General features: G+C 36.3%; 1 protein-coding gene across 15 annotated transcripts in view; it reads left to right on the top strand.

Annotated features, from left to right (window-relative positions):
• Nucleotides 1–27,581, top strand: part of DMD (dystrophin) — a 2,398,628-nt gene that overhangs the window by 1,878,825 nt on the left and 492,222 nt on the right. For all 15 annotated transcript variants that reach the window (XM_055081921.1, XM_055081920.1, XM_028482834.2 and 12 more), the window contains one exon: nucleotides 5,074–5,263. In XM_055081921.1, coding sequence (XP_054937896.1) covers nucleotides 5,074–5,263 — 190 coding nt within the window. The remainder of the gene's footprint in view (nucleotides 1–5,073; nucleotides 5,264–27,581) is intronic.

Raw genomic sequence — 27,581 nt, 5'->3', positions numbered from 1 at the left:
CCCCTTTATGCAGACTTGTCTCTGGATGAGCACCTTCTTGGGCAGATGCAGGATTGCACTAAGCTTTATAGCTCCAGCACTTTGCCCCTTCAGTAGATTCTTGCTTCTAACCGGTGATAATGCAACTCTGCCTTATCTATAGATCTCCTTAAAGGGCAACTAAAGGTGCAGTGGTTCTTCAGGCTCAATTGCTGAGTGTGAGAATCCTCCGTCCTGTCTCCTTTTGAGACCACAATCTGTGCAAGTATAGTTATATATTTCTCCACATACATTTTGTAACAGGTATATTTTTCAAATTTTTATTTAGTGTGACAATTCAGCAGGTCAAGTTCTCCAAAAGGCAGATCCTGAGAAAGCAATTAACGTGCAGGAATTTTTTTCGGGTGCTCTCAGGTTAATAACCTGTGAGAGAGGAAGGGGAAGGAAGCACGGTAGGGCGGAAGGAGAAGCTGGGCTTTAATTCAGTTGCAGCCACAGCATCAGTCACCCCTCCTCTTCTCCGCTCCCTTGCCGAATTGCCCTGAGTTGGAGCAAGGGGACCGGGCTTCTATGGCCCACATATGAACCAGTCACTGGATGCAACCTTCCTCCAGCAGCTTTCCTAGAAGCTAAAGCAAAACATACTTCAGTCCTGAAGAGGGGTCTAGGCAGCCGAGCACAGCATCCACTGCACCAGTAGTTCTCAAAGTTTGGTCTCTAGCATCAGTGATTCTCAAACTGTAGCATATATCAGAATCACCTGGAAGGCTTGTTAATATACAACTTGCTGGCCTCCACACACAGAATTTCTGATTCAGTAGGTCTAGGGTAGGGCTTGAGAATTTGCATTACTAATAAGTTCTCAGATGCTGCTGATGCTGCTGGGCTGCGGAACAGACTTTGAGAACCACCCTGCCTGTATTTACATATGGAGGTTGGTGTCTGGTGCCCTTATGAATAGAACTGAAACCTTTTGAAGTCACTGTCCCATTCCACACTCCATCAAATTCTCAGCTATTTTTGTGCATTATAAAGCTGGAATTGCTGATAATTAAAATTTGTTATATAAAAAGTACTTAACCAATGCAGTAGATTATATTTGTAAAGCATTATTACTATTTTATGATATCTGGTCATTCTTACTTTTAAAGTTCAGCCAGATTTTCTCCAGGGTCTATAATTTGATAATCCGGATAGGGGAATTTAAAAAAATAATAATCTATGTTCAAGATCTTTAGTTTTGTTCTAGGCCAATTTTTTTTTTGTTTCTTTATGATTCTTATTATTTCTACATTTTTATTTTATCATATAAGCCATTTAAAGCCATATGGTAATGGAAAATTTTAAAGTACGGCATATAGTCAGAGCTATTTGGAATGCACAAATATGGCATCCAAGTACCCTTGACTCATTTCTAGTCTAGACTTGGCACAATTAAAGTTTAAGAATTCAGTGTACATAGATTGATCTCAGGAGAAAGGATGCAGCCTTAAGTCTCCCACACAAGCAGGAAATAACAATCTCACCTCTGATCAAAGAGATTTTTCTGCTATTGCTGCCATTGAATTTTTTTAACGTATTTCCAAATTGGAAAATATTCAGCCTGATGTTGTCAATATTTCAGACCACGAGGGTATCATTTAGGAAAACAGCGCCTTACGGTCCTGAAAGAGTTACTGCTCTTCCCTAAGAGCCTAATTTACAAAGCAGCCAACTCACTGGTAGGATTTGGCTGGAAATCTCATTGTCTTGGTAGAACCCTTTCATCTGATTTATGTGCATCACATTTTAGAAAGTTATTTACTAGTTACTTTCTCTGGAAGCAGAGGGTAAGTGGTGTTTCTCTTTAAGGACAGAGGAGCTAAGATGCATCAGGTGCAGCTCATCATGATGACGAAGCTGATAATAAAATGCACAGTATCTAATTCTCCAAGCTTCACTGCCATGAGGGAGTTTCACACTGCTCTTTTATTTTGTGTGAATTTGGAGTATGGTAGAATATACATCAGTGTCTAACCCTGCATTTGTCTTATGCAATGTGACAGCTCATTTCTATGCCAGATTTGGAGCTGGCGGTGGAGAAAATCTTAGTGATTTGCAGTGCACGAGCCAACCTAAACTATTAGGTTGAACTGGATGAAATTGCCCCTTTTGTAGGTCAGAAATGGTCAAACATTAGCAATTGCACCTGCTTCGACCTGTACATTTGTACGTTTCATGACAGATTATAACATTAAGATTCTCAGTGTTGTGGCAATGGTTCTGAATTTTTAAATCATATTAAATAAAAAGATAAATAAATAAGCAAATAATGATATTTTGATATTTCTCCCTGCATTGATAATTTGCCTGGAAACTAAATAAGCAGGGGGCCAGCAGTTCAGGTTAGCCCTTGAACTCCATGAGGTTTAACTGATTTGCCCAACCAGAACACCAAGCTACCTTTCAGCTGTGCAGTATTCAAGTTTATTTAGGAGTTGATAAATAGCTTAGTGCAATGCTTCCTTTTTTCCAATAGCTGCATCCTCGTAAACCTATTCTACCCTCCACCAGTTAATGCAGACAGAAGATTTTTATCCAGTATGAGCACCGAAACTACACTGTGGAAGACTGTATGCTCAGCAGAAACCTCACCCATGATGAATAAACAGCTCTTCCGGGGGCTTTGCTGCCGCTGGCTTGGCAGGAGTTGTTTATTGCCTGGTTTGCACATCCCATGATAAAGTTGCTGCTGAAATAAATTGCAGTTTTGCATAATTATTGACAATCGCATCTTAACAAGCAGTGTGTATCATATTCGAGTGTTCAATTTTTTTAAAATCCATTTTTAGCTTATGTTTAATCCCAGAAAGTGTTTGTGTAATAATAGAAGGCAAATATGGCATGTAAATAGAGTACTAATTTCCTCATTGCAGACAAAATTTACCTGAATCTCTTTTAGATGGGACTGTTATTGCCTCAGGCAATTTTCCTTCCCAAGCTATTATTATGTAGATGTTTGCTGAGGGCATATGTGTGTGTATCCACAATACATGCATTATATATATTGTCAGAAAATACGAATAACTTTTTTTTAGACTTTTGTGTCATTAGGGAATTTGGTTCATTCCGTCTAAAAGATTAGAGAAATGCGAATGGGATGTGGGCAGAGAGAACTAACATTTTTGAGCAACTATAATATGTGATTACATAATGTGTGAGGCACTCAGCTTTACACACATTGTATTTTCGCTCTCATCACAGCAATATGTATTGCAGATGAGAAATCAGAGAGGTTAAGTAACTTGCCATATCACACACTTGGTAGAGGATATTGGGATTTGAACCCAGATCTGTCTGGATTTTAGGCTCCACTTTTTCCATTACACATAAAATTTTTCTTTTGGAAAATATTCTCAGTTGTATGACCATCAGGTAATGAAAATTAAAGCTAACACAATTAGAACATGAGAATGTTATGCAGAATTACATTTCGTACAATGGTTTCTATGAAGTACATGGTTTTCCTACTTCTTAGTCTTTTTGTTCTCTTTTATTCTCCAGTCCCCTTCTCTTTCTTCCTCCAGTGTTCAACTTTCTCTTCTAGGTTTGCATTTCTCCTGGCCTATCTAATCATGATTTCCTGCCTCAGGTGACATCAGAGATAGGCATGGTATAGATTTTAGGGTTTTACCTATAAAGATTAGCTTAAACTTTTGCAGCATATTAAAATAAGCTTTCGAAATTGACCAGCAGATGTGCTCTAGAGCCCGCGAGCCACAACTACTGAGCCCGTGTGCCACAACTACTGAAGCCCACGTGCCTAGAGCCCGTGCTCCACAACAAGAGAAGCCACCACAATGAGAAGTCTGCACACTGCAACAAAGAGTAGCCCCTGCTCGCCACAACTACAGACAGCTCGGGCGCAGCAACAAAGACCCAACGCAGCCAAAAATAAAAAAAATAAAATAAACCACAATGAGATACCGCTTCACATCCATTAGGCTATTATCAAAAAAAAACAGAAAATAACAAGTGTTCGCAAGGATGTGGATAAATTGGAACTTGTGTGCATTGCTAGTAGGAATGTAACGCGGTGCAGCCACTGTAGAAAACAGCAAGGCAGTGCCTCAAAAATTAAACATAGAATTACCATACAATCCCACTCCTGGTTATATACTCAAAAGAATTGAAAGTAGGGTCTTGAAGAGATATTTGTGTACCCGTGTTCATAGCAGCATTATTCAGAATAGCCAAGAGGTTAAAAACAACCCAAATGTCCCCCAATGGATGAATGGATAAACAAAATATGTTACATACATACAATGGAATATCATTAATCTTTAAAAAGGAAGGAAATTCTACACTATGCTACAATGAAAGAACCCTGAAGTCATTATGCTAAGTAAAATAAGACAGACATACAAGCTAAGTATTGTTATGATTCCCCTTATTTGAGGAACCTAGGATAGTCAAATTCATAGAGCCACAAAGTCGAACAATGCTTACCAGCGCTGGAAAGAGGGGAAATGGGAGGTTATTGTTTAATGGGTACAAATTTCCATTTAGGATGATGAAAAAGTTCTGGAGATGGATAGTGGTGATGGTTGCTTAACAATGTGAATGTACTTAATGTCACTGAACTATACACTTAAAAATGTTTATAATGGTAAGTTTTATGTTATCTACCTTTTACTACAATAAAAAATAGTTCAAAAAATACTAGAATTCACCTAAACCTTTAAATTAAGTGTTATGGTGAATAAGAATCATACTTTCATAAAGTAAAATTCACAACTTCAGTTAATAAATAGTATGTAAAATATAAAAGAAAAACTTGACCAGCAGAAACTAAAAAGTTTAAAAAAATTTTTTTTTGGAAAATTCACGTGTGAACTTTCAAAAGTCTAAAAGTCCAAATACACACACACACACACACACACACACACACTATTGTAGTGGTTGATGCTTTGAAGAGGAGTTTTAGCAACAACTCACCCCTTTGTTTGTATATTACAATTTAGTCCCTTGGACTTTGCTCTTTTCGTGGGATTCACTGGGTGTGCCTTTCTGATGTCTGAGGAGAATTGCATCTGGACATTTGTTCTTTTGCAGAGTGAGTGAGCGAGAGACTGCTTTGGAAGAAACTCATAGATTACTGCAACAGTTCCCGCTGGACCTGGAGAAGTTTCTTGCCTGGCTTACGGAAGCCGAAACAACTGCCAACGTCCTGCAGGATGCCACCCATAAGGAAAGGCTCCTAGAAGACTCCAAGGGAGTAAGAGAGCTGATGAAACAGTGGCAAGTAAGTCAAGCATTTCTACTTTATCCCTCTTGTGAATCCAGTTGAAGAATTCTCAGCATTTGTCCTTGTAATTGATATGCTGTGGATAAAATAAAATAGTTGTTTTACATGGCCTTATATATTTAAGCGTTTGGGCTAGAAGGAGAGAGACAGAGGAAAAAGGAAAAATCATTGATTATTTCATTTAATACCCCAGTCTTCTAAATAGTGTGTGTTTTTGACCAGGAAAAACTTGCCCGTAAAGCTAGAGCTTTGATAAGAAGAAACTTTGCTCAGAGAAATAAATTAGGGATTGGCTTATTAAATTTGAAAAAGTTGCCATTTTTGAGTGTTTATTTAATATTTTACATGGAAAGCATCTGTATGAATTGTCTGTTTTATTTAGCGTTGCTAACTGAATCGGTTTCCCGTCATTACTTTCCAGTAAGTTTTGAAATGTTAATCGGGCATTTTGTAGCTTTCTTCCTAACATGATCTGTGAAAATAAAAATGAGATGGCTAAATTTGTCATAGTTACTGATCACACAATTTTCGACAATTGTTTTCCCTAGAAACAAGAATTATTGCTGTAAAATTTCATATGCATAAACAGTGAAAACAGAAGTTTCAGGTAGTTTTGTTTACGTGAAGTCTTGGTGAGACTCTTATTCTGTAGTTCAGGAAGGCTCCTGATGCCTACTTTCAGGACCTGACGTAATTTTCCCGACCTACAGTGGAGTTTTGTTATGTATAGTTGAGTTTTCTGGCTTGATATAAGAAGTTTACTAGTACCGCCAAGAAAATTTGGAGTGTTAGAATAGTATGATCCATTTTTAGGACTAAGTTCAGTTTTTTAATATTTTAAAATTATGATGAAAAAAGGATAGTGTATCCTAGGTTGAAAAATAACTCCAAAATCCAATCATATTAAGCACAGTTTCATCTCCTCCCCTCCTCCTCCTTTTCTTCTGTTTCGATAGGACATTTGATCTACTCGGTTGCTCTCGTATATAGAGTAGATGACAGTGGCAATTTAGAGCTTCTTGGATTCCTCATTCTTGCTTTATCAGTATCCTCGGACCCCACTTGCTCCCCCACAATGTGTGTTGAGTTAGTTTGATCATTTGGAGGTAGTTTGTTTAGAACAATACCTGACTTTATCTTCCCAGATCTCTCCCGTGCCCTGTGAATGTTAATGCAGTGTAAAGTTTGTTTTTTGGTCGCTCTTAGATAAACAGTTAGAAAATGTGCTGCTGTAACATATTTGATTTATGATATTTCATAAGTAAAATTTTATTTCTCCTTGTCCATGCCCATAGAGCCACCCTAGAATTTTAAATATGTGGATTGACATGCTCCCCTCAGCTATGGTAAATAAAGAGTAAAACTTTAAGTGGATTTTTTAAGCAGATTCCTTTTAAAAATAAATCCAGTGACTCAATTTTATAATAGGGACTTAATAAAATATTTCTTAAATCGATGGATGTCTTGTTGAGGGCAAAACAAGGATACATCCATCTATCTCCTATACTTTTTATATTTATATCTATAGTACTTATACAATGAAAATTCATATATAAACTTCTCATCATGAGAAACTGCAAGATTCTGAATCATTAAAGAAAAAAACTGCAGTGTTTCCTAACTATGTTTACTGTGGAAGAATGGAGAATAAAGTACATTTTGTGTTTAGATTTCTGATCTCTTTCAAAAATAGTTGGAAATTATGCCGAGGAAACTTTCTTAGCTTATTCTATATTACTCATAAAAATGTATTTACTCTTAAAAGCCATATACAACTCCCTTAGAGTTCCTGAAAACCTTAGACATATCATTTTCCCCTTAACTATAGACTAACTGAGATTCCAATGTTATTTTAAAAGAGACAATTTCTCATTCCCTCTCAGTTAATATTGTGTCTTCTATAAATTCCAGTTGCCTGAGGTTGAAACTACATTTTATGGATAGGAATGACATTTATAGCCAGCTCTGATTTTCAGTTAGATGGCTGAATAATGGTCTTTTGATGAAAGATTCGAAGATGTCATGGTAAAAACTCTAAACTCCTGAAACTATTGATTATTGTTAATGGCACATGTCAAATGATAGAATTGAATCAAGATACTGGGGTTTAAAAGCAACAAATGGAGATGCCAAGCTTGAAAATAAATAAAACCACATACCTTAGGAGATTACATGCAGTTTCAGTATTTCAGCTAAATCGAAGTGTTTGCTTTTTTCCCCTACGAAGATGACTTTTTAAAAATTTGGAACAAAAGGAATGTTCTGTAATATGTGTGAGGGAATAAAGTGTAACTGTATGCCTTTCACTTCGTTTGCAGAAGCTGGTAGCATTATATTCATTGTTCGATTCATGCTGTATAGCAAGAACAGTTCTTACATATTAAAAAAGGAAACTCCAAATGCCTAGCCAGAGCAGCGGCTCTCCCAACAGATTTCAATATATCTGTCCACCCAAAAGCAGTGATGTTTTACTTTATACAAATGCTGCTGAATGGAGACAGGGGGTCAGAAAATGGGTTTTCCTCTGTGACTGTCAGTCCGTTTTTCTATATATGGAGACTCCAGCTCTTGCTAGACTACCTGACCATCACTGCTTATCATCCACTTCATAGGATGTTTAATTCTCCCAGCAATAATTACAATTCCTGGGTTTGATAAGCATACACATATTATGAAGTATATGCTTCCTGAATGGAATTAACCTGATTAATTCCACTCTGAAAGCCATTAAAGTTTCTTCCTTATATTAGAAAAAAAAATGTTATTTACTTTCCTTACTAAAAGCAAAGTCATTATATTTGTCCTTGTGCTTTAGGATGAGGAGATTTTCTTTCTTATAAGTATTGTTATTTCTGACAGTATAACTGGAATCTTAAAGCCAATATATTTTTATAGAGTACCATATAGAGCCCTAAGAGGTGACAGTTTGAAAATTTTTAAATTGCAAATTTATTCTTAAAATGAAGAACTATATTCATAATTGAATCAGATTCTTCCTGTGTCCAAAACATTTCCTGCTTTGGGCCTCAGAGAACTGATAATGATGGTCACAGTTCTAAGTTCTAACATAAAACCGTGGGTAACTAACTGAAAATAGTTAGTTAAACATGCAGACTCTGCATGTTTACTAATGTTTCACAAGAATTTCACCAATCTTAACTGATTCTCTAAGCAACCCCAAGAGATAATTGTAATACCAGCTTGTAAAGAAGGTGTGTGGGGATGGGTATGTGGTGGGGAGAGATGGTCATAAAGGTGGCATAATTAGGGTCTTTTTCTCAGCAAGAGAGACTATGGAGCAATTAATATTTGAGATTCCCTCATCTGTGATCTGGGTCACGTCTCAGGCCATATCTCGCAACTCACTTCCTCCTCTAATTTCATTTGTTTTACCTATGTCTCCTCCCACCCTCGCCCACCCATTATAGAAATGCTCTTCTATTAAACAAAACACTTCCAGAGAGACAAGGTTGATAAATTTTGAATTGTACATCAGAGTACACCTGGAAATTGATTAAGCTACCTTCAATTTCTAATATGTTATTGAAACTGGGGAATTTAGCTTCTTCAGTGTTGCTCACAATATATCTTGGCCCACTGATTCATTCCAAGGGAAGAAGGAAGAATGCAACGTCAGTAGCGAAATTAATATCCTGAATAAATTGAATTGTCATATTTCTAGGTGCATCTGAAAAGAGAGAGGTAATCTGAAGATTCCTAATTCTAAGAAAAGAAAACCCTCTGTGTATTCCTTTTTGTTGCTATAATTTGAATTGAGTCTTATATGTATTTTTTTAATCTTTCTCCTTTGGTGTCTAAAGATTATGAAAGTTTACTTAATGTTTTTCTTTTGCCTAGTGATGTCTGCCTGCCATTTTTGATATACAAAACACACACACATATATATATATATATATATATATATGTTCCCTAAGAACTTTGATTGATTCATCAATTCTTTATTAAATACCTGTTGGATGCCTAGCATGGTGTTAGGACTAGCATTACGAACATGATTAGAGAGATGTTTTTCAAACGTAGTTCAAAGTACTAGGTTACGTAATCACTTTAATGAGTATCAATCCACATTTTTTTAACAGAAAGGAATAAAATTAATAGAATAGAAAATAACAAGAGTCCATCACTCTTAAATAAGAGTTGGTATTATTTTCTGAAGCTTTGGTTTCACCTATTTGCATGTGTGTGTGTGTGTGTGTGTGTGTGTGTGTACATACTGGATCAGTGTGTAGCATATAGTCAAAAGCCTCTGCATTAGAGTATGATTTCTGCCCTTGGGATGCTTAAATTCCAGAGGTAAAGATAGTTATGCTAAGACAAAATTGTATAGTAGTGTGATGAGTGTTGCAGTAGAGGGCTAGACAGGATCTAGTAAAAACAGAAGATGATTAAGGTAAGCTTGCCAGAGAGGCCAGGAAACTCACCTAGAACACTGTTTTTCAGTCTTGCTTATACATTGGAGGAGATTTTTTAACTGCTGATCTCTGGGTTCTACCCCCAGAGATTCAAACTGGATTGATCACAGCATGTCCTGTCCATGCTTCTCATGTCCAGCCAAGGTTGAGAACCTCTGTTCAGAGAAAGTTAGAAGAATGTGTTAGGAGTTGGCTAGATACACAGAGTTAAAAAGGGAAGGAAACAGCATGTTGAAAGTCCTGGACAGTTGGGTAGTTCAGGAATCGAAAGGTACTTCTCTATGGATGGGGTATGATTATTATAAGAAATGAGTTTGGAAAGATCAGCTGGGGCTAAATTATGTAGAAAGGCAGCATGGTATAGTAGATAGAGTATAAGCCTTGTAAGCAGAAAGACCACTTATTTTACCACTTGTTGCCTAACCTCTAAGTCTCAGTTATATTCTTCTGTACAATGAAAATAATACTTCACAGGATTTTGTGAGGAATAAATGATAGAATACATGTAGAATGCCCACCAGAGGGGCAGAATGTTCCACTCAAAGTGTTCGGTATGTGTTAGCTGTCTTTCCCTCCCTCTGTCCGCCTTTCTTTAAGAGTTTGGACTTTATCTGTAGTCTATGGGAAGTCACAGCATGTTTTTAAGCAAGGAAATGGAATAACCTAACTTATGTTTTTGAAAGATCACTCTGGTAGCTGTGAGGAGAATGAATTGGAAGGATATGAGACCTGTCCAGGAACAAAAGTTAGAAAGTTATTTCTGTAATATTCCAAGCAAGAAATGATCATTAAGGTGTTGAGGTTGAACAAAGGAAACAGATGTGTGAGCTATCTGGACGGAAAAACTAACATTGTGATGTAGATTATGGGAGGAAGAGGTGAGGGGGGAATGTGAGGGACAGTGAGGAGTCACTGAATGCTTACCATTTGGCATGACTGGGTGCCTTACAGAGTTGCAGAATTAAAGAGGAAAAATAGTTACGGGAAGAGAAGTCAAGAATGTGGCTGGGGCTTCCCTGGTGGCGCAGTGGTTGAGAGTCCGCCTGCCGATGCAGGGGACACGGGTTCGTGCCCCGGTCCGGGAAGATCCCACATGCCGCGGAGTGGCTGGGCCTGTGAGCCATGGCCGCTGGGCCTGTGCATCTGGAGCCTGTGCTCCGCAACGGGAGAGGCCACAACAGTGGAGAGGCCCTCATACTGCAAAAAAAAAAAAAAAAAAAAAAAAAAAAAGAATGCTGCTGGTTTTTCTTTCTCAAGATTGCTTTTTGGCTATCCGGGGTCTTTTGTGTCTCCATACAAATTTTAAGATTTTTTTGTTTTAGTTCTGTGAAAAGTGCCATTGGTAATTTGATAGGGATTGCGTTCAATCTGTAGATTGCCTTGGGTAGTATAGTCATTTTGACAATATTGATTTTTCCAATCCAAGAACATGGTATGTCTTTCCGTCTGTTTGTGTCATCTTCGATTTCTTTCATCAGCATCTTAGAGTTTTCAGAGTACAAGTCTTCTGTCTCCTTAGATAGGTTTATTCCTAGGTATTTTATTCTTTTTGATGCAGTGGTAAATGGGATTGTTTCCATAATTTCTCTTTCTGATCTTTCGTTGTTAGTGTCTAGAAAATGCAACAGGTTTCTGTGTATTAATTTTGTAACCTGCAGCTTTACCAGATTCATTGATGAGCTCTAGTAGTTTTCTGGTAACAGCTTTAGGATTTTCTATGTATAGTATCATGTCATCTGCAAACAGTGACAGTTTAACTTCTTTTTCAGTTTGGATTCCTGTTATTTCTTTTTCTTCTCTGATTGCCATGGCTAGGACTTCCAAAACTACGTTGAATAAAAGTGGCAAGAGTGGACATCCTTGTCTTGTTCCTGATCTTAAAGGAAATGCTTTCAGCTTTTCACCATTGCGTATGATGTTAACTGTAGGTTCATCGTATATGGCCTTTATTATGTTGAGGTATGTTCCCTCCATGCCCACTTTCTGGAGAGTTTTTATAATAAATGGTGCTGAGTTTTGTCAAAAGCTTTTTCTGCATCTACTGAGATGATCATATGGTTTTTATTCTTCAATTATACAATGGAATATTACTCAGCAATTAAAAAGAATGAAATAATGCCATTTGCAGCAACATGGATGGACTTAGAGACTGTCCTACTGAGTGAAGTAAGTCAGAGAAAGAGAAATATCGTATAATATCACTTATGTGCAGAATCTAAAATGAAATGACACAAATGAACTTATTTACAAAACAGAAACAGACTCACCAACTTAGAGAATGAAATGGTTACCAGGGGGGAAGAGTGGAGGGAAGGGATGGTTAGGGAGTTTGGAATTGACATGTACACACTGCTATATTTAAAATGGATAACCAACAAGGACCTACTATATAGCACAGGGAACTCTGATCAATGTCATATAACAACCTAAATGGGAAAAGAATTTGAAAAAGAATAATAGACACATGAACGTGTATAATCAAATCACTTTGCCGTACATCTGAAACTATCACAACATTGTTCATTAACTACACTCCAACATAAAATAAAAATTAAAAATTTGTATAGCTGATTCACTTTGTTATACAGCAGAAACAACACAACAATGTAAAGCAATTGTACTCCAATAAAGATGTTTAAAAAAAAGATGTTAAAAAAATCAATGAAGTAAAAAAATAAAAGGGATAACCAAAAAAAAAAAAAAAAAAGAATGTGGCTGATTTTGAGGTGTCTATGAATAATAGAGGTGAAAATATCACCTCCTTTGAAGCAGTTGTGAATGTGGATCTAACATTTGGAGAAAGATCTAGGTCAAAGTTGTAAAACTGAAGGGCATCGACATGGACTCCACAGAAATACATAATATTACACAGAAATCAATGTCATTGTTACTTGAATTTCTCCACTCAGAAATATATCTAAAAGTCACTAAAATATTACTGTAGCATAGGATTGGTCTTAATCATGCCATCTTCTGCTATTCAAAAGGACACAGCTTTAGAGACTCTCTTAAATGTTTTAACCGTGAAAAAAGGCAAAGAACTAGCAAAGCTTTGGTGTAAAATTCATACTGTGGAGAAAGTAAAAGTATTTAGGTAATCTATCCAAGATCTTGAAAAACTCTTTCCAGTAAGGGCAATGAATTTCTTCTCTTATATAAACATGGAAAATTTTTATTTACCTTTTATTCTACAGTAAAAAGTTCCTACACAGTCACAATACTATGGATTGTAGTACTCAGGAATAGATTAAAGAGCCACATGCTTGTCTTCTTACTATATTCAGTAGTTTATTATGTTCCAAGTTTGGACCCTGAAATCCCTGTAGATCACAGAGAAAATTCAAAAAAGAAACAGTGAAAATAATTAAAAGTGTAGAAATAAAGTCAATGAGGACAAATGTTCAAGATTGGTGTTTTATCTCCTATAGCAGGAAAGACTAAATATAGAAAATAAGAATCCATTTATTTTTATCTAGTGGTGGAAAACAATAACTTCAATATAATACAGTGAGTTTAATCACTTGATTATAAGGGTTATAACACTCTAAGCCATCTTACCATGGTCTCTTTCATATATAAACATGTTAATTCAGTGTATCGAAACTTTAGGACCTACTTTTTTGGATATTGCCACTAAAGTTAGTTGTTATCTGGAATGATACAAGGGAAGCACTAAGTTGAATGACTTTGTAATTCAATCATTGGATTCTATAATTTTATGTATACAAACTAAAAGAAAGGCTTACATAGCTAAGAAGACACTGTGCATACTGAAAAGTCAATTTTGATAGCCCCTGATAACGACTGTCTTTTATTCCCCACAGAACTTTTGTGAGGCTCTTATAAGGTAATAAATATTTAAAGCACTTTGAAAAAGCTTTCTTCAAGTGAAAGATCCTTATTAATGTTATGAATTACCATTAGACAAAAGTCAAACTAAAGATATAAACTTAATATCATACTCTTTAAAATCAATAGATTAAAGTTATATTAATGAGAATAATAATAACTAAATTGTTCCTTGTTTATAATTGACAAAGCATTTTTCTTCAATTCTCTAACTTGATTCTCACTGAAAACCTCTGGTGTTGGTACTATTATTTCCATATTCAGTAGAGGAGGGTAAAATTAGAGAGTTTCAGTAATTTAGCTATTACTCTCAATACTTCTTTGAAAATCAACTTGAGTTTTATCATACCAGATTAGGAGGGAAATAATTCAGAATAAAAGCCTATTAAAGAAATGTTTAGTTTTCTGGGATTAATATCAACATTTAATTCAGTTATTTATTCATCCAATTATTAGGCTAGATAATAATACTATCTCACATTAAAAAAATATTACTATGTGCTGGGCAGTGTGCTAAGAGCTTTGCTTGCATGATGTGACAATCCCCCGCCTTTTTTTTTTTTTTTTTTTTTTTTTTGCATGATCTTACCCCTTTTACAGATGAAAAATCTGAAGCTTTGAAAGTTTAGGTAACTTCTCTTAAGGTCACACAGCTATCCAGAGAGGAGTCAGTATTTGAACCTAAGTTTGACCTTCTGACCTCCAACTAATCCTGCTATCCTACCCATTACTGTAAACTGATTCAGCATTCCAGGCAAAGACCCAAGATAACCAAAAGCAAGTTTCAAATCATTCACTTCTTAGGAATTTGTTGATTACTGAAAATATTCCTACTTCCTAAACATCCTTCTTTCCTTTACATTTTTCAGTCTTGTTTCCACATTTGCCTCTTAACTGAAACACTTCTGTATGAAACCACCATAACTTCCAAATGCAGATGCTTTTATCAAGTCCTGTTGCCCTAGAAATCTATGCATAATTTGTTATCGTAGTCCACCGCAGTCTTCTGGAAAATTTCTCATCTCTTGACCTGCTGGGGTGCTATATTCTACTAGTTTTCTCCTACCTCTGTTACTACTCATTCTTCTTTCTTTACCTGATGACCTATTCTGGGCTCTCTTTTCTGTCTTCATTAATCTCATTCTCTTTATTCAGTAGTCAACCAGCAGTTACTAAGTGTCGGTTATGTGCTAGGTATTAGACTAGAAACAGTCTTTTGTTCATCTCCTTTAATCCAGTGATTTATTTGAAGATTTTTATCTCTTTCCAGTATCAATCCCACATTTCTTACCATGTATGGGACATTTCTTACTCAAAGTCTCACGAACATCATAAACTCAATACGACCCAAATAGGCCATATCTTTAATACCAAGTCTATCTCCTGTCCTGCCATTCATCACACCACCATCTTTTCAGTCAGAAATTTCAAACCAAATAGTCATTTCTACATCACCTTCTCACTTGCCTTACTTTCTAGTTCATTTTTAAGATCTATCAATTTTACGTCCCTAATCTTTTGCAGCCATTCCTTTCTCTCCAGTCCACTTACCACCACTCTAATCCATGCTGTTATTTACCTTTACCTTCCTCTACTCCTTCCTGCCCACTGCATTGCTCCAGTCCAACCCTCAGATTGCCATCTCAATTAAGTTTCCTAAAGCATTGCTAAGATTGTAACTATGTTATAAATTCCATGGGAGCAGGGATTTCATCTACTTTATTCTCTTGTATATGCCTATGGCTCAAGACAGTGCCCACCACATGATAGGTGCCAATAAATATTCATCAAGTGAATGAAAAAATATACGACTCCTCTGTTCAAACACCTTTTATGACTTCTCAAAGCCTTCAGAATATTCTGCAGACTCCTTCACCTGGCCCTCCAGGATTGGCCCTCAGACTCAATTTCCAATCTTATTTCTTATTTTTCCTCTCCATGCACCCTTAACTCCTACTAAAACGCACAGCTAGCCAGTTTACTTTTGTGTCTTTGATGACCTGTTTCTTTTCTTGGGAATGCTTTTCCTCATTTCAGTTTACCCAGATGCAACCTAATTTTCAAGGAAAGCCATATTCAAATCCTCCCTTTTTCCCTGAGCCCTCAAGCTAGAAGACATCTCTTCTCCCTCTCAATTCCCAGAGGCATTTCTTTGCCCTTTAAATAACACTTAATGCTTTCTGCATTGTTTTAGAGGGGCTGGAGAGGATAGCATTTAATAGTGTGGGCTTTGAAGCCTGACTGCCTCGGTTTAACTCATGATTCTGATACTTACTGACCATGGACACATTTCTCAATTGCCCTCAGTTTAGGCAGCTATAAATCGGGGGGGGGGGGGGGGGAAATGATAACATCTACCTCATCAGGCTGTTGTGAGTGTGATGTGAATTGATATACATGAAGTGCATAAAACGGTATTTGATGCATAGTAAGCAACGAGTAAACATAGCTAGTATTGTTATTACTGTTATCAGGTGTATAACATATAAATTTTGTAAGTAAATTTTTGTATTGTTTCTTTCACTATAGACTGCTTAAGGGCACAATCCTCATATGGGTTGAGTGAGAAACTATTTAATAAGGAATGGATGAATTAATAAAACCGTGCCAGAAATATTGACTACCGTGAGTGTTGAAACTGATTTTTTTAAAAGCTTTGTCTTTTCTAACCAAGAAAAGGTTAAAAATCTTCAGCAGATTTTAGTTCTTAAATGTCACTATTGACTCATGTTTGAAAAGCTCTTCAAATCTTCAGATACAAACAAACCTTAATACTCCCATTCTTGAGAATAAACATACTACACTGAAAATGAGAAAGAGGTATTTTGCCTTTCATAATGACCTCCTTGGGGGAAATCAGCTGACTTGCCACCCTTCTCTTTCAACCCGACACCAGACATTGAGATTCCCAGAAACACACTTCAGTAACAGTAGTTTATTTTTCTCAAACGGTCTGACCAACATTGGAAGTCACATCAATGGCTTATAGATATGTTAATAAAATTAATAAAATTGTTTTACATTTATCCTGTGAGGCAGTAGCAGTGAAGATAACCAGAAGTATGAGACTATTCACTCACTTCCTTTGATCTCCATCAGAACCTGGACAAGATCTATATAATTTCAGGCCTTCTTCTCCAAACAAGAATAGAAAAGGTCAGGAAAAGTTTGACGACAGAAAAAGTCAAAGAATTTCACATCACTTTCTCCTCCTCCGTTCCTCCAACCTCAGTGGTTTTTTTGAGGGTTAGGGGTCTTTGAGGGCAGACTTTCTAGGCAATAAATAAATAAATAAATAAATAAGATATTCCTTTATATGATGGGTAGCAATGCCCCCCTTCCTGTTGGAAAATTCTGAAATTGTGGATTGGAGGGATCAAATAAAAGAATCTCCAGTCTTGTATTTACAGATTATTTTTAAAATGAACTTCGTAAGTGTCTCTCTTGTGCCATTCATAACTCTTTTAAAAAAAACCTTTCAGGTATTAATCGAAGATTAATAGTATTCAAAATAATTTAGGTTATCAGCATGTGATTTTTCATTCCACATGAGATCCATTTGCAGTTTAAATGGTTTCCTAAATTATATAAAAATAAAATGTCAAAAAGTTCACTTTTTTTTTCATTTTTAACTACATCAGTCTTTAAAGAAAGGTTATTGAACAAAGGTCTATGCATAAATCAGCCATTCCCCGTAGAGGTAAAAGAAGCCATTACACCTGGTTATAAAAGAGTGTTTCATGAATGTGGGAGAAATAAATCATTCCCTACTGGAGATCATATTAGTCTGGATGGAAGAATGTCTGTAACCTAGTAGTGAGAAAGCAACAAGTTACTTTTGTTTTTTCTTGCATCCATTGTTATCCTTGAGAGGTCTATTAGCTAGTTGACCATTCAATATTATTAGTAGTATAAATGTAATCTTAAATTCTCTGAAGATTTCAATCTTTCTCTCTAATTTCCATTCATCTCCAACACCTTTTACTATGTATTATTCCTTGGGAGTTATAGAAAAAGTTGCTCTCTGCAGAAAGCAGCATTTCAGTTGCTCTCAGGAGCCAACCACATTTCGCCTCAATCCTTTGCTCTCAATTCAACAATTCAATATAGGATTCAATTCAAGCCTGTGGCCCCAAATAGAATGAGACCTGTATATTTATGAACTGCTTGACCAGGCATTCTTCCCAATGATTTATTCCATAAATTCTATTTTTAGTTTTTACAGTAGTTTCACAAATGGTTGGAAAACTGTTGTCCATTGCAGTTTGAAAAACTGAAATGAGTGTAGGTAGCATTTTTACCTGCTATGGACAAGTGTGAACATGTTCTGTTTTGGAGTAGAAAACAATTGTCACTGTCGGGATGCAACCCTTGGATTGATTGATTAGACAACTCTAAATTCATTTCCCATCAATATCCTACAAGACTTTTTTAAATTTATGCAATGTATACACATAGTAGAAACATATTTTTGAGCGTATTTCTAAATGTGACTTTTAAGGACGGCCACTGAGAAGTGGGAGCTGCCACAGAACAATAAAGAGGTTTGAGGATCCAGAGGCTGTTAAGAGCCTTACTTGGCCACAAAGAGGAATTGATAGTGGTGGGACTTGGGGAGAAGGAAGACAGGGAGAGCTAGTCAAGGAGGTAAGGGATATAATTCAGGTGAATACAGAGTCCTTTGGTCTCCCAGAAGAGGAGGCACCTCCTGCATACCTTACAGGGAGGATCAGGGGAGGTGTCCTGGTAAACTTTGGCTACATAACAAACCACCCCAAACTTAACACCTTAAAATAATAGTAGTCACTTGTTTTGCACATGAATCTACAATTCAGGCACGGTTCACTGGGAACTGTTTGTCTCGGCTCCTGGTGATATCACCTGGAGCAAGTAGACTGGCTGCTGGAAGATCCCCTTCCAAGTGAGCTCACTCACCTGTCTGGCAAATAGCTGCTGGCAGTCAGTTCTTCTTCGTGTAGTCCTCTCCACAGCGCAGTTTGGGCTTTTTCATAGTGTAATTGCTGGGTCCCAAGAGCAACCATACCAAGGTACAAGAAGTTGAGGCGCCACCTTCTTAAGGCCTGGGGGAGAAACCAGCATAGGTTCGCTTCTGCCATATTCTATTGGGCCAGCAGTCACAGAGCCCAGATTCAAGGGGATAGGACGTAAACGCCATCCTTCCATGGAAGAATGTGAAAAAGTTTAGGGGGGCTATGTTATAACACTGACACAGAAAGCTTCGTGTACAAGACACTGAGCTGAATATTAAACAGCAAGTATGCCTTATCCAGGTCAAGAGAAGAGGTCCTCTTTTTTTTGTTTTTTTTTTTGTTGTTGTTGTTTTTTTTGTGGTATGCGGGCCTCCCTCTGCTGTGGCCTCTCCCGTTGCGGAGCACAGGCTCCGGACGCGCAGGCCCAGCGGCCATGGCTCACGGGCCCAGCCGCTCCGCGGCATGTGGGATCTTCCCAGACCGGGGCGCGAACCCGGTTCCCCTGCATCGGCAGGCGGACGCGCAACCACTGCGCCTCCAGGGAAGCCCAGAAGAGGTCCTCTTTACCCCAAATACCCTTTCTCTTCTTGTCTCCCTGGCTAACTCGTACTCGGGCTTCAGGTCCTGGTCAAAATACGTTTTCTCAGAAGCATTATCTGGCCTTGCCCCCCAAGTGAAAAATTGGATATGCCACTATATTGATTTTTTAAATTTAGGCTTTTTTTCTACAACAGAACATAAATCAAATAACTTCCTTTCTTACTTAAAAGCTGTAAAATACTCATGGCAGTAAATATATACAATGAAAATAAATCTTAAGTGCAAAAAGTATCTCTCAAATAGCAATATAGATGCTTACATTTTACTGACCTATTTGCTTTTCTTTCTCTATTTGCCCCAAGGTCTCATCTATACCAGTGTGTACCAATTCATTTCTAGAATATACCTGTTAATAACCTCATTTGCATAGCTCTACTCACTAATCTGGGCACAGGGTAGCCTCAAGGACATCTTAATTTTTCTCAGTTTAATCCATCTCTCCTGTCCTTTTCTTAGTGTGTCTGTCTGTCTGTCTGTCTGTCTGTCTCTCTGTCTCTCATGTTTTTCATTTGTTTCTTTTCAAGTGACTTTCAACTACACAGAAAACGCATTTCACATTTCTGTGCCTGCCTCCAGGCTCTATCTATTTCACTCACCCAGGACTGTCCTTTCTGAATTCTTTCTCTCATTTAGCAGCCATCATTAAAGTTGGACAAATGAAAGAACCTCATTTCTTAAAGGACCAGAACATTATCTTGAGCAAGCAATTAAAAGGATTCAGCAAATCAAAACATGAGCTATCTGGATGAATCTTGAAGACATTATGCTAAGAGAAATAAGCCAGACACAAAAGGATATATATATATGTAAAATTATATATGTATAATTCCACTTATATGACATACCTAAAATAGTCAAATTCGTAGAGACAGAAAGTCAAATAGTGGTTACCAGGGGCTGGGGGTGAAGGGATAGGGGACTTCTTGTTTAATGAGTACCTGAGTTTTGGCTTGAGAAGATGAAAAATTTCTAGAGATAGATAGTGGTGATGGCTGCACAACAGTGTGAATGTACTTAATGACACTGAACTGTACATTTTATGATGATTAAAATAGTAAATTTTATGTTGTGAATATTTTCTCACAATAAAAAGAAAAATATGAGCTAACAGACTTTTTGAGGGACTCTTTGTGGAAGTAGTACGGTATCAGAGAGTGCAGAGTATCTTATTTTATAGTCAAGATATTTGCGTGACCACTGACTTGGGTGATCTTGGGGAAATCAATGGCATTGTGAATCCCAGGTTTATCTTCTGGAAGATGATGGAGCTAGACAAAAGAAATGTTTCTGCAAGTTCACATACAATCTACACTATCTTTACAGTTTATTAAAAATGCACTGTCTGAAGCAGACTCTCTAGGGATGGGCCAGGGAATCTGCATATTTAAAGAGCCCCCAGGTGTTTCTTGTGCCCATTCAAATTTGAAAATCACTGGGCCAGATGTTTGCTTAAGGCCATTTCTGCTCTTGAAATTTGACAGATTTTGATTCTGTAAGGCAGATTCGAAGTGCTTATGGAAGAAAAAGAAATGAAGAAAATATTAGACTTTCTGCTTGTGTTGGAGAATTTTTCATTTGCTTAGCCAATCAGGAATGGTATTGTTTATTCCTCCCACTGTTTTGAAGAGGCATGGGTTTAAAAAATAAGCCAGATGGTACTGAGGAAGATTTACATTACCATTTTCTTTCTTCTTCCCTTTGCATATTATATAAAACTGCCCATGCCTCCATCTGAGCCATGATCATTAATTTAATTTTATGATTTAATGGCTCATGACATTAAGTTATAACTTAGCCTAACATGACCAAATTACAGTATCAGAAGGAAAGTTTCTTTTCTCACGTTGATTTGTATACCTTAAACCAGTTGTATTATTGGCTGAATTTTTCATAATTATGTCTCAGCCTTGATCTAGGGAATTTTCTCTCTTCCATAGAAATGCATTTTGTTAAACAAGATCTAGGTTATAATCAATGTCTCAAAAGTAAAGTTAAGAAAGGGAAAAAAGTTTTTACTTTGCTTTGCTTTGCTTTGGGTGTATGTGTGTGTGTGTGTCTGTGTGTGTGTGTGTGTGTGTGTGTGTGTGTGTGTTTACAGTACTGAAATAGATTCTGTCTGCTACTGAATGTAAGACTAAAAGTGAAGGAGAATAGTCAGTTAGTTATCACGTATCCACTTGAGTGGATTATCTAAATATCCTTAGAAAGGCATAACCCCTTCAGCAATATTTTACCAACCAATCAGTGAGGTCCTAATCACATTTATCTTGAATAAACAGTTTTGCACCTATAACTTTGTGTTTATTTTCCTTTTGCATATGCACTCAAAAAATAAAAAAGTGTCATCCTTATTCTGAACAGGTTTTTGTTGTTTTACTTATTTGAACTTTGTTCCTTGAATCTCTGTATTTCTTTGAATATAAAATATTTTGTGTTATGAATGTGATTAAAATAGAAAATAATTAGCTGATTTAACAGAGGGAAAGAGAGAGAGAGGGAAGAATCAAGAGAAAAATACAAACCACAACATGCTTTTCTATTCCGTGAAGTCTGTCAAGGCAACAGAGAAAGAGGCTTACTCGGGCCTAGTAACACAAAGGAAAAAGAAATATGGTGGAAGGTTCTTCTGCTGCTTTACCAAGAAGTCTGAGACAAATTGTGTCAGAATTTAGACTCAGTAAAACTTAGACAATTTACCTGCCATGTGAGAATCTCAATATGAGTTTAGGTGGGAGAGGCATAGGAATTGAAATCCATTAATATATGCAACAATGATCACACCAGAATTGCATATAGAAAGCAAATTAGTCCTCTAATAGAGAAGCCAAATTGAAATTCATTCTCTGAGCAAGTTTTCAAACACGTTCTTCTTTTACTTTTCTGTTTACAAAAATGGAACGCCACCAGAAAAACAAGAATTCGGAAGATAAGATGAAAAAAACAGTTGGAATTCTAAGAGAGAGACATAATACACACACACACGCGCGCGCGCGCGATGAGAGTAATTTGCCTACATGGTGTAACTGGAAACACCGCCAATCTTGAGGGGATACACACATTTCTGTATTATGGATTTTTTAAATCTCCTTACATCAAAGTATTGCATAATAATGTTTCATTTTAATACATCACACATTCCCAGGAGAAAGTAAGTGATATTTGGTTTTGTGAGAGAGAGAAAAATAATGAACATTACCATCTGGTTTAACCCTTGTGGTGATATGGAATCGTAGCTGTGTTAATTACCCTTGTGGTGTGTCTTCACAGAGATAATTATATGTGAAATTTCTTTCCAATTTGTTATATAATATTAGAAATACTTCTAAAATTGACATGGATTTATTATGTTACCATCCTTATTATAATCATTAATCTATTTAATTGAATGTTTTAAAGCTATGGTATTCAAAACAGGACTATTATGAAAAGAGATATTTGAAATAATACTTTTTGTATGTTTTGAATAATTGGATTATTCAGTACTTCTTCATGTTTAGTTCCTGAATCTAAGTCATGCTGTCTATATAAAAATAGATGTCAGCTGAAGACAACCAGGCAATGGATTTTTCTTGACAACAACCTTTTTATATATTCAGACTTCATTTATTATTAGACATATCTGTTTTTAAAATGGGTATTTCTTTACCTTTCTGTATTTAGGGAAATGACACAAGAGAATAACATTAATTTCCCTGTCATTTTGGCTGAATTACATTTGAAACTTCCAAGAGAGATTGTCTAATCAATTCAAAGACACATTTGAAAAGATTACTGTTAATATATCTCTAAAATGAATTAGTGGCATAAACTGTTGCTAGGTGATTTAGGTACAGTTGTAATTTTTAGTAATCCCAGGAGAAGATACAGTACATTCTGTAGTGTCTCAACCAGTGTGATTGCTCAAAATTCTGGGAGACTGCTCCTCTGCAAGGCTTCCTGATGTCATTGTTCCAAGGGGAATTTTATTCCAGTATTTACAACAGCTGCAGCCATAACTACTTCTGTATTACTCCAGTCATAGTTATTACTATATTTTTCACCTACCTGTATTGTGGTCTAAAGAATAAGTGCACTTCATATCCTAGAGAAAGCACTTGAGGAAATGAAAGGAAGTTTGATGTAGATCTGTATATCCCACATTATTATTTGTAAGTTCTCAGGATTAGCTGAGTAATGCCCTAAAGAAGGAAGGTCAGGTGATGTGTCTTGCTGCTCCCTGTTCCATGTGTCGTGAGTGTTATTCCTGTAGAAGACGAGTCGAGAGTGGGAAGAAAATGAAATCTGTCAATACTGTGAATATATAAATAATATAAGTGGCAGTAGGACTGATTAATTCTGTATCATCTTTATAAAGTGACTGGAGCTGTGAAAATGCTCGGTCTGCACAGCTGATTGGGAAATGTATGCAATCTGTTGATCAGAATTCATTTGTGAATGCTCTCTTCCAGAGAGTTCTATACCAGAGGTCTTAAAAATATTTTTGTCCCCATGAAAAAGAAAAACTACAGTCCTAGGAGATCGTGATTTAAAACGGAAGAAAGCATTTTCCCACCTTAAGAGCAACTTTCAAACAAACAGTTGATACAAATAAGTCAAAATACAGTTTAGTTTCAAATAAAAGTTTCAGAATACTTCCAATCACTATATACTTATTGTCTGGTAGGAAAATAAAAAGCTAACTTCTTGGATCATTCAGTAGAAAATTTAGCATAAATGCATGAAAGCTATAGATTTAGTTCAGTGATCCTATAAAGAGGAATATATTTATCATTGGTCTTTTAATCTCAGATGGTGTATACATTTTATTTTATTTTTATAGCTAAAGCAATTCTGTTATGACATTACATATAGTGTTATAACAGTAGAAGTCCTCTTAAACTCAGTAATAATCAATGTACATTGTATGTTATGTTTCTTTCTGATTTTTAACCAAAACTATGACAGAAACTTAATGGTAAGATCAACTTATCAACCTATAACATTTACAAGATTATTACTTTTATATCAGTGTTCTTCATTTAAAATGTTTTATGTTCCTTAAACTGAAAGTAGGTTTAAGGAACAAACATTTTTGTTTTGTTTAATGCATAGGGTTTAAAACTTTGTTTCCTAAAATTTCTTCTTCATAGAACCAAATCTCCAACATCCTTTCTTTGCTACTCCGTTCAACTAGTAAAGTATCTAATCTGTTTTCAAGGATTTGTTTCTTAACTATGGTGGTTTTAACTAAGAATAATATATGAATATTTTCTAAATAATATTAGGGTGCCTAAATTACCTGTGCCTGGTATTACCATATTTCTTGCTCACTTTAAAGTCTCATGACACATTCAAGTCAGATAAATTTTAAAATGATTTATTTAAAGGAAGAAATACAGATATTTTAATGTACTAGGCTATTGGTACAGCCTAGCAAACAATTCTGTTTTTTTAACCTCACAAAAGGTCATCCATCCATGTCCAAAAAGTAAAAAATTGAATTTATTGTACTTTCTCTTTTATCTAGAAAAAGTATTTTTTGTAAAGATCAATTAAGATAGGAATTTTAAAACTAAAAAAAATGTGACCCAATCCAAAAATGGGCAGAAGACCTAAACAGACATTTCTCCAAAGATGATATACAGATTGCCAACAAACACATGAAAGAATGCTCAACATCACTAATCATTAGAGAAATGCACATCAAAACTACAATGAGGTATCACCTCACACCAGTCAGAATGGCCATCATCAAAAAATCTACAAACAACCCAGCAATCCCACTACTGGGCATATGCCCTGAGAAAACCATAATTCAAAAAGAGTCAGGTACCACAGTGTTCATTGCAGCACTATTTACAATAGCCAGGACATGGAAGCAACCTAAGTGTCCATCAACAGATGAATGGATAAAGAAGATGTGGTACATATATACAATGGAATATTACTCAGCCACGAAAAGAAACGAAATTGAGTTATTTGTAGAGAGGTGGTTGGACCTAGAGTCTGTCATACAGAGTGAAGTAAGTCAGAAAGCGACTTACAAATACTGTATGCTAACATGTATTTATGGAAGCTAAAAAAAAAAAAGGTTCTGAAGAACCTAGGGGCAGGACAGGAATAAAGACGCAGACGTAGAGAATGGACTTGAGGACACGGGGAGGGGAAAGGGTAAGCTGGGATGAAGTGAGAGATGGCAATGACATACATACACTACCAAATGTAAAATAGATAGCTAGTGGGAAGCAGCCGCATAGCACAGGGAGATCAGTTCGGTGCTTTGTGACCACCTAGAGGGGTGGGAGGGAGGGAGACGCAAGGGGGAGGGGATATGGGAACATATGTATACGTATAGCTGATTCACTTTGTTATAAAGCAGAAACTAACACACCATTGTAAAGCAATTGTACTCCAATAAAGATGTTAGAAAAAAGAATAAAAGTGCATAGAATAAAAGGTATATGATAAAAACTACAAAAAAATGTGAATTAGGTGTCTTTAAATATTTATTTTAGAAGTCTAGCAATAGTTTTTCTTAAGTTATCAGCACATTTCTTCGTGTCCTTTGAATTCAATCTGCGTATTTAAGTTCAGATGGTAATTTGAGCTTGCTAATAAAATCTCTCAGTAATGGGAATGATGGAGTATACAACAACTTTAGTGTTTCTTATGAAAACCACGGTTAACTGAAGGACATAGGCCTAGTAGAACATGGTCAGCAAAAGAATCAAAGTCTGGTCAGCCAACCCTCCCCTAGGCCTGCAAGCTGCTAGTCGGCTTTAAACTTTTCCAAACTTACACAAAAGGGGCTACTGCCCTAGGCTGAGGGGGGCATCCTGACCACTTCCTTGGTTTCTGGCTGCCTAGATTTGTACTTTTACTCATTTCTGAACAAAATGTTTTGAATATAGTATAAACAAAGTATTCATTCTGCTTTACCATTTTCATTAACCTTAGCGTCACTATATACCCCAAATAACTTAAGAAAGTATAAAAAGCTGTTTTAGTCTTCTTACAGAAATCCTTTCCTTAGAAGCAACCTTTTGGAAAGCCCCTAAAAGGCAACTTTTATTAATGACTACATATTAGCCCCACCTACAGCCACCAGAGGCTAATGGGAACCAGATTTGATCATGCCCAGTGGGCCTCAATTTTTCAACTCATTCTTTTTCCCTGTTTTTAAAATTGTGTTGTTTACCGTTATTTAAAGCTATGACTGGTGAACTATTCAAATGTTTAAACTTTGGAGAAAAAAATCAACCATCACAACTTTCTTTTTAATCTTTAATATTTAAAATTTGCATACCTGTTTGGAACTTAAAGGGAAAATATGCTGAGGAGCAGTTTGGTTGTAAGACTGTATAGAATATACATCTTCTATCCTATTGAAATGACTTCCTAGGCAAGGAGAATTCTTTCACTCCAGACTTGCTCATAAATATGATGGTAGCTGCTAGACTTTTGGTTTCTTTTGCGCTTTAATGATATGTGTCCTTCTCTTGAAGCTTGGAACTATAGTATCCATAAGCCATAGACTCACAGGGCTGAAAATAAAATCTTAGAAATTATTGAATCAACTTATCAGATGGGGAAAATTAAACCCCTGGAGATACCTATTTTAAAACATGTCAGTCTACATCTTTGCAATATTGGGAGGTGTCCAGTCTAGGACTATGGTAGATCCCTTCATTTATTTAGATCTACCGAAATGTCTTCAGACAACACATGAGACTTTCATGTGTAGAGGCTTTGTACATATTTAGCATGATTTCCTTTAAGGAACTTAATATTTTTAGTACCTTTATTCAGGTAAAATTATCATACAATAAACTGCACAATATTTAAAGTGTACAATTTGATAAGTTTAACGTATGTATACACCCTGAAACTTTCACTACAATCAAAATAATATACATATCCATTACCTCCCACAAGAAACAAAAACAAAACATAAAACAGGTCCATCTCATCAGCTTCCAATGTAAAATAAAGAGTTGTGTGTTAAGAAATTATCTCATAGAATCCTCACTTGGTCTCCTATACTTTTCCCATATTACTGCTAAAAAGCTGTCATTCAAATTCAGAGACTATATAAGAATCAGAGGAGACAGTTGGAGAGGCAAATGAAATTGGAAGTCTACCTGCAAAACCTTTTCTCTTAAAGTCTCAAATTAGCTGTGGTAGCTGGAGGTGAAATGTATCTTCTACCTATTAGCAATATTCATACAGAAGAAGGAATCTGTAAATGGGAAAGAGCGAGTTTCACTACTCTTTGGAAACATAAGTAATAGAAATGCCAAAAGGTACCTTATCACTTCCTTGTTCCCTTCTAGACAAGAAGACTTATTCCCTTTCTCTAGAAGAAAGTTTATTTGAGAATCCACTTTTGTTTTAGACTTGAGCCTAGCATTTTGGAAGTATTCCAAAGACCACAGAATTCACAGCCATTAGCATATTACATCA

Source organism: Physeter macrocephalus, chromosome 21 (assembly GCF_002837175.3).
Source record: "Physeter macrocephalus isolate SW-GA chromosome 21, ASM283717v5, whole genome shotgun sequence".
NCBI classification, from domain to species: Eukaryota; Metazoa; Chordata; class Mammalia; order Artiodactyla; family Physeteridae; genus Physeter; species Physeter macrocephalus.
This window is presented reverse-complemented; position numbering and strand designations above follow the sequence as displayed.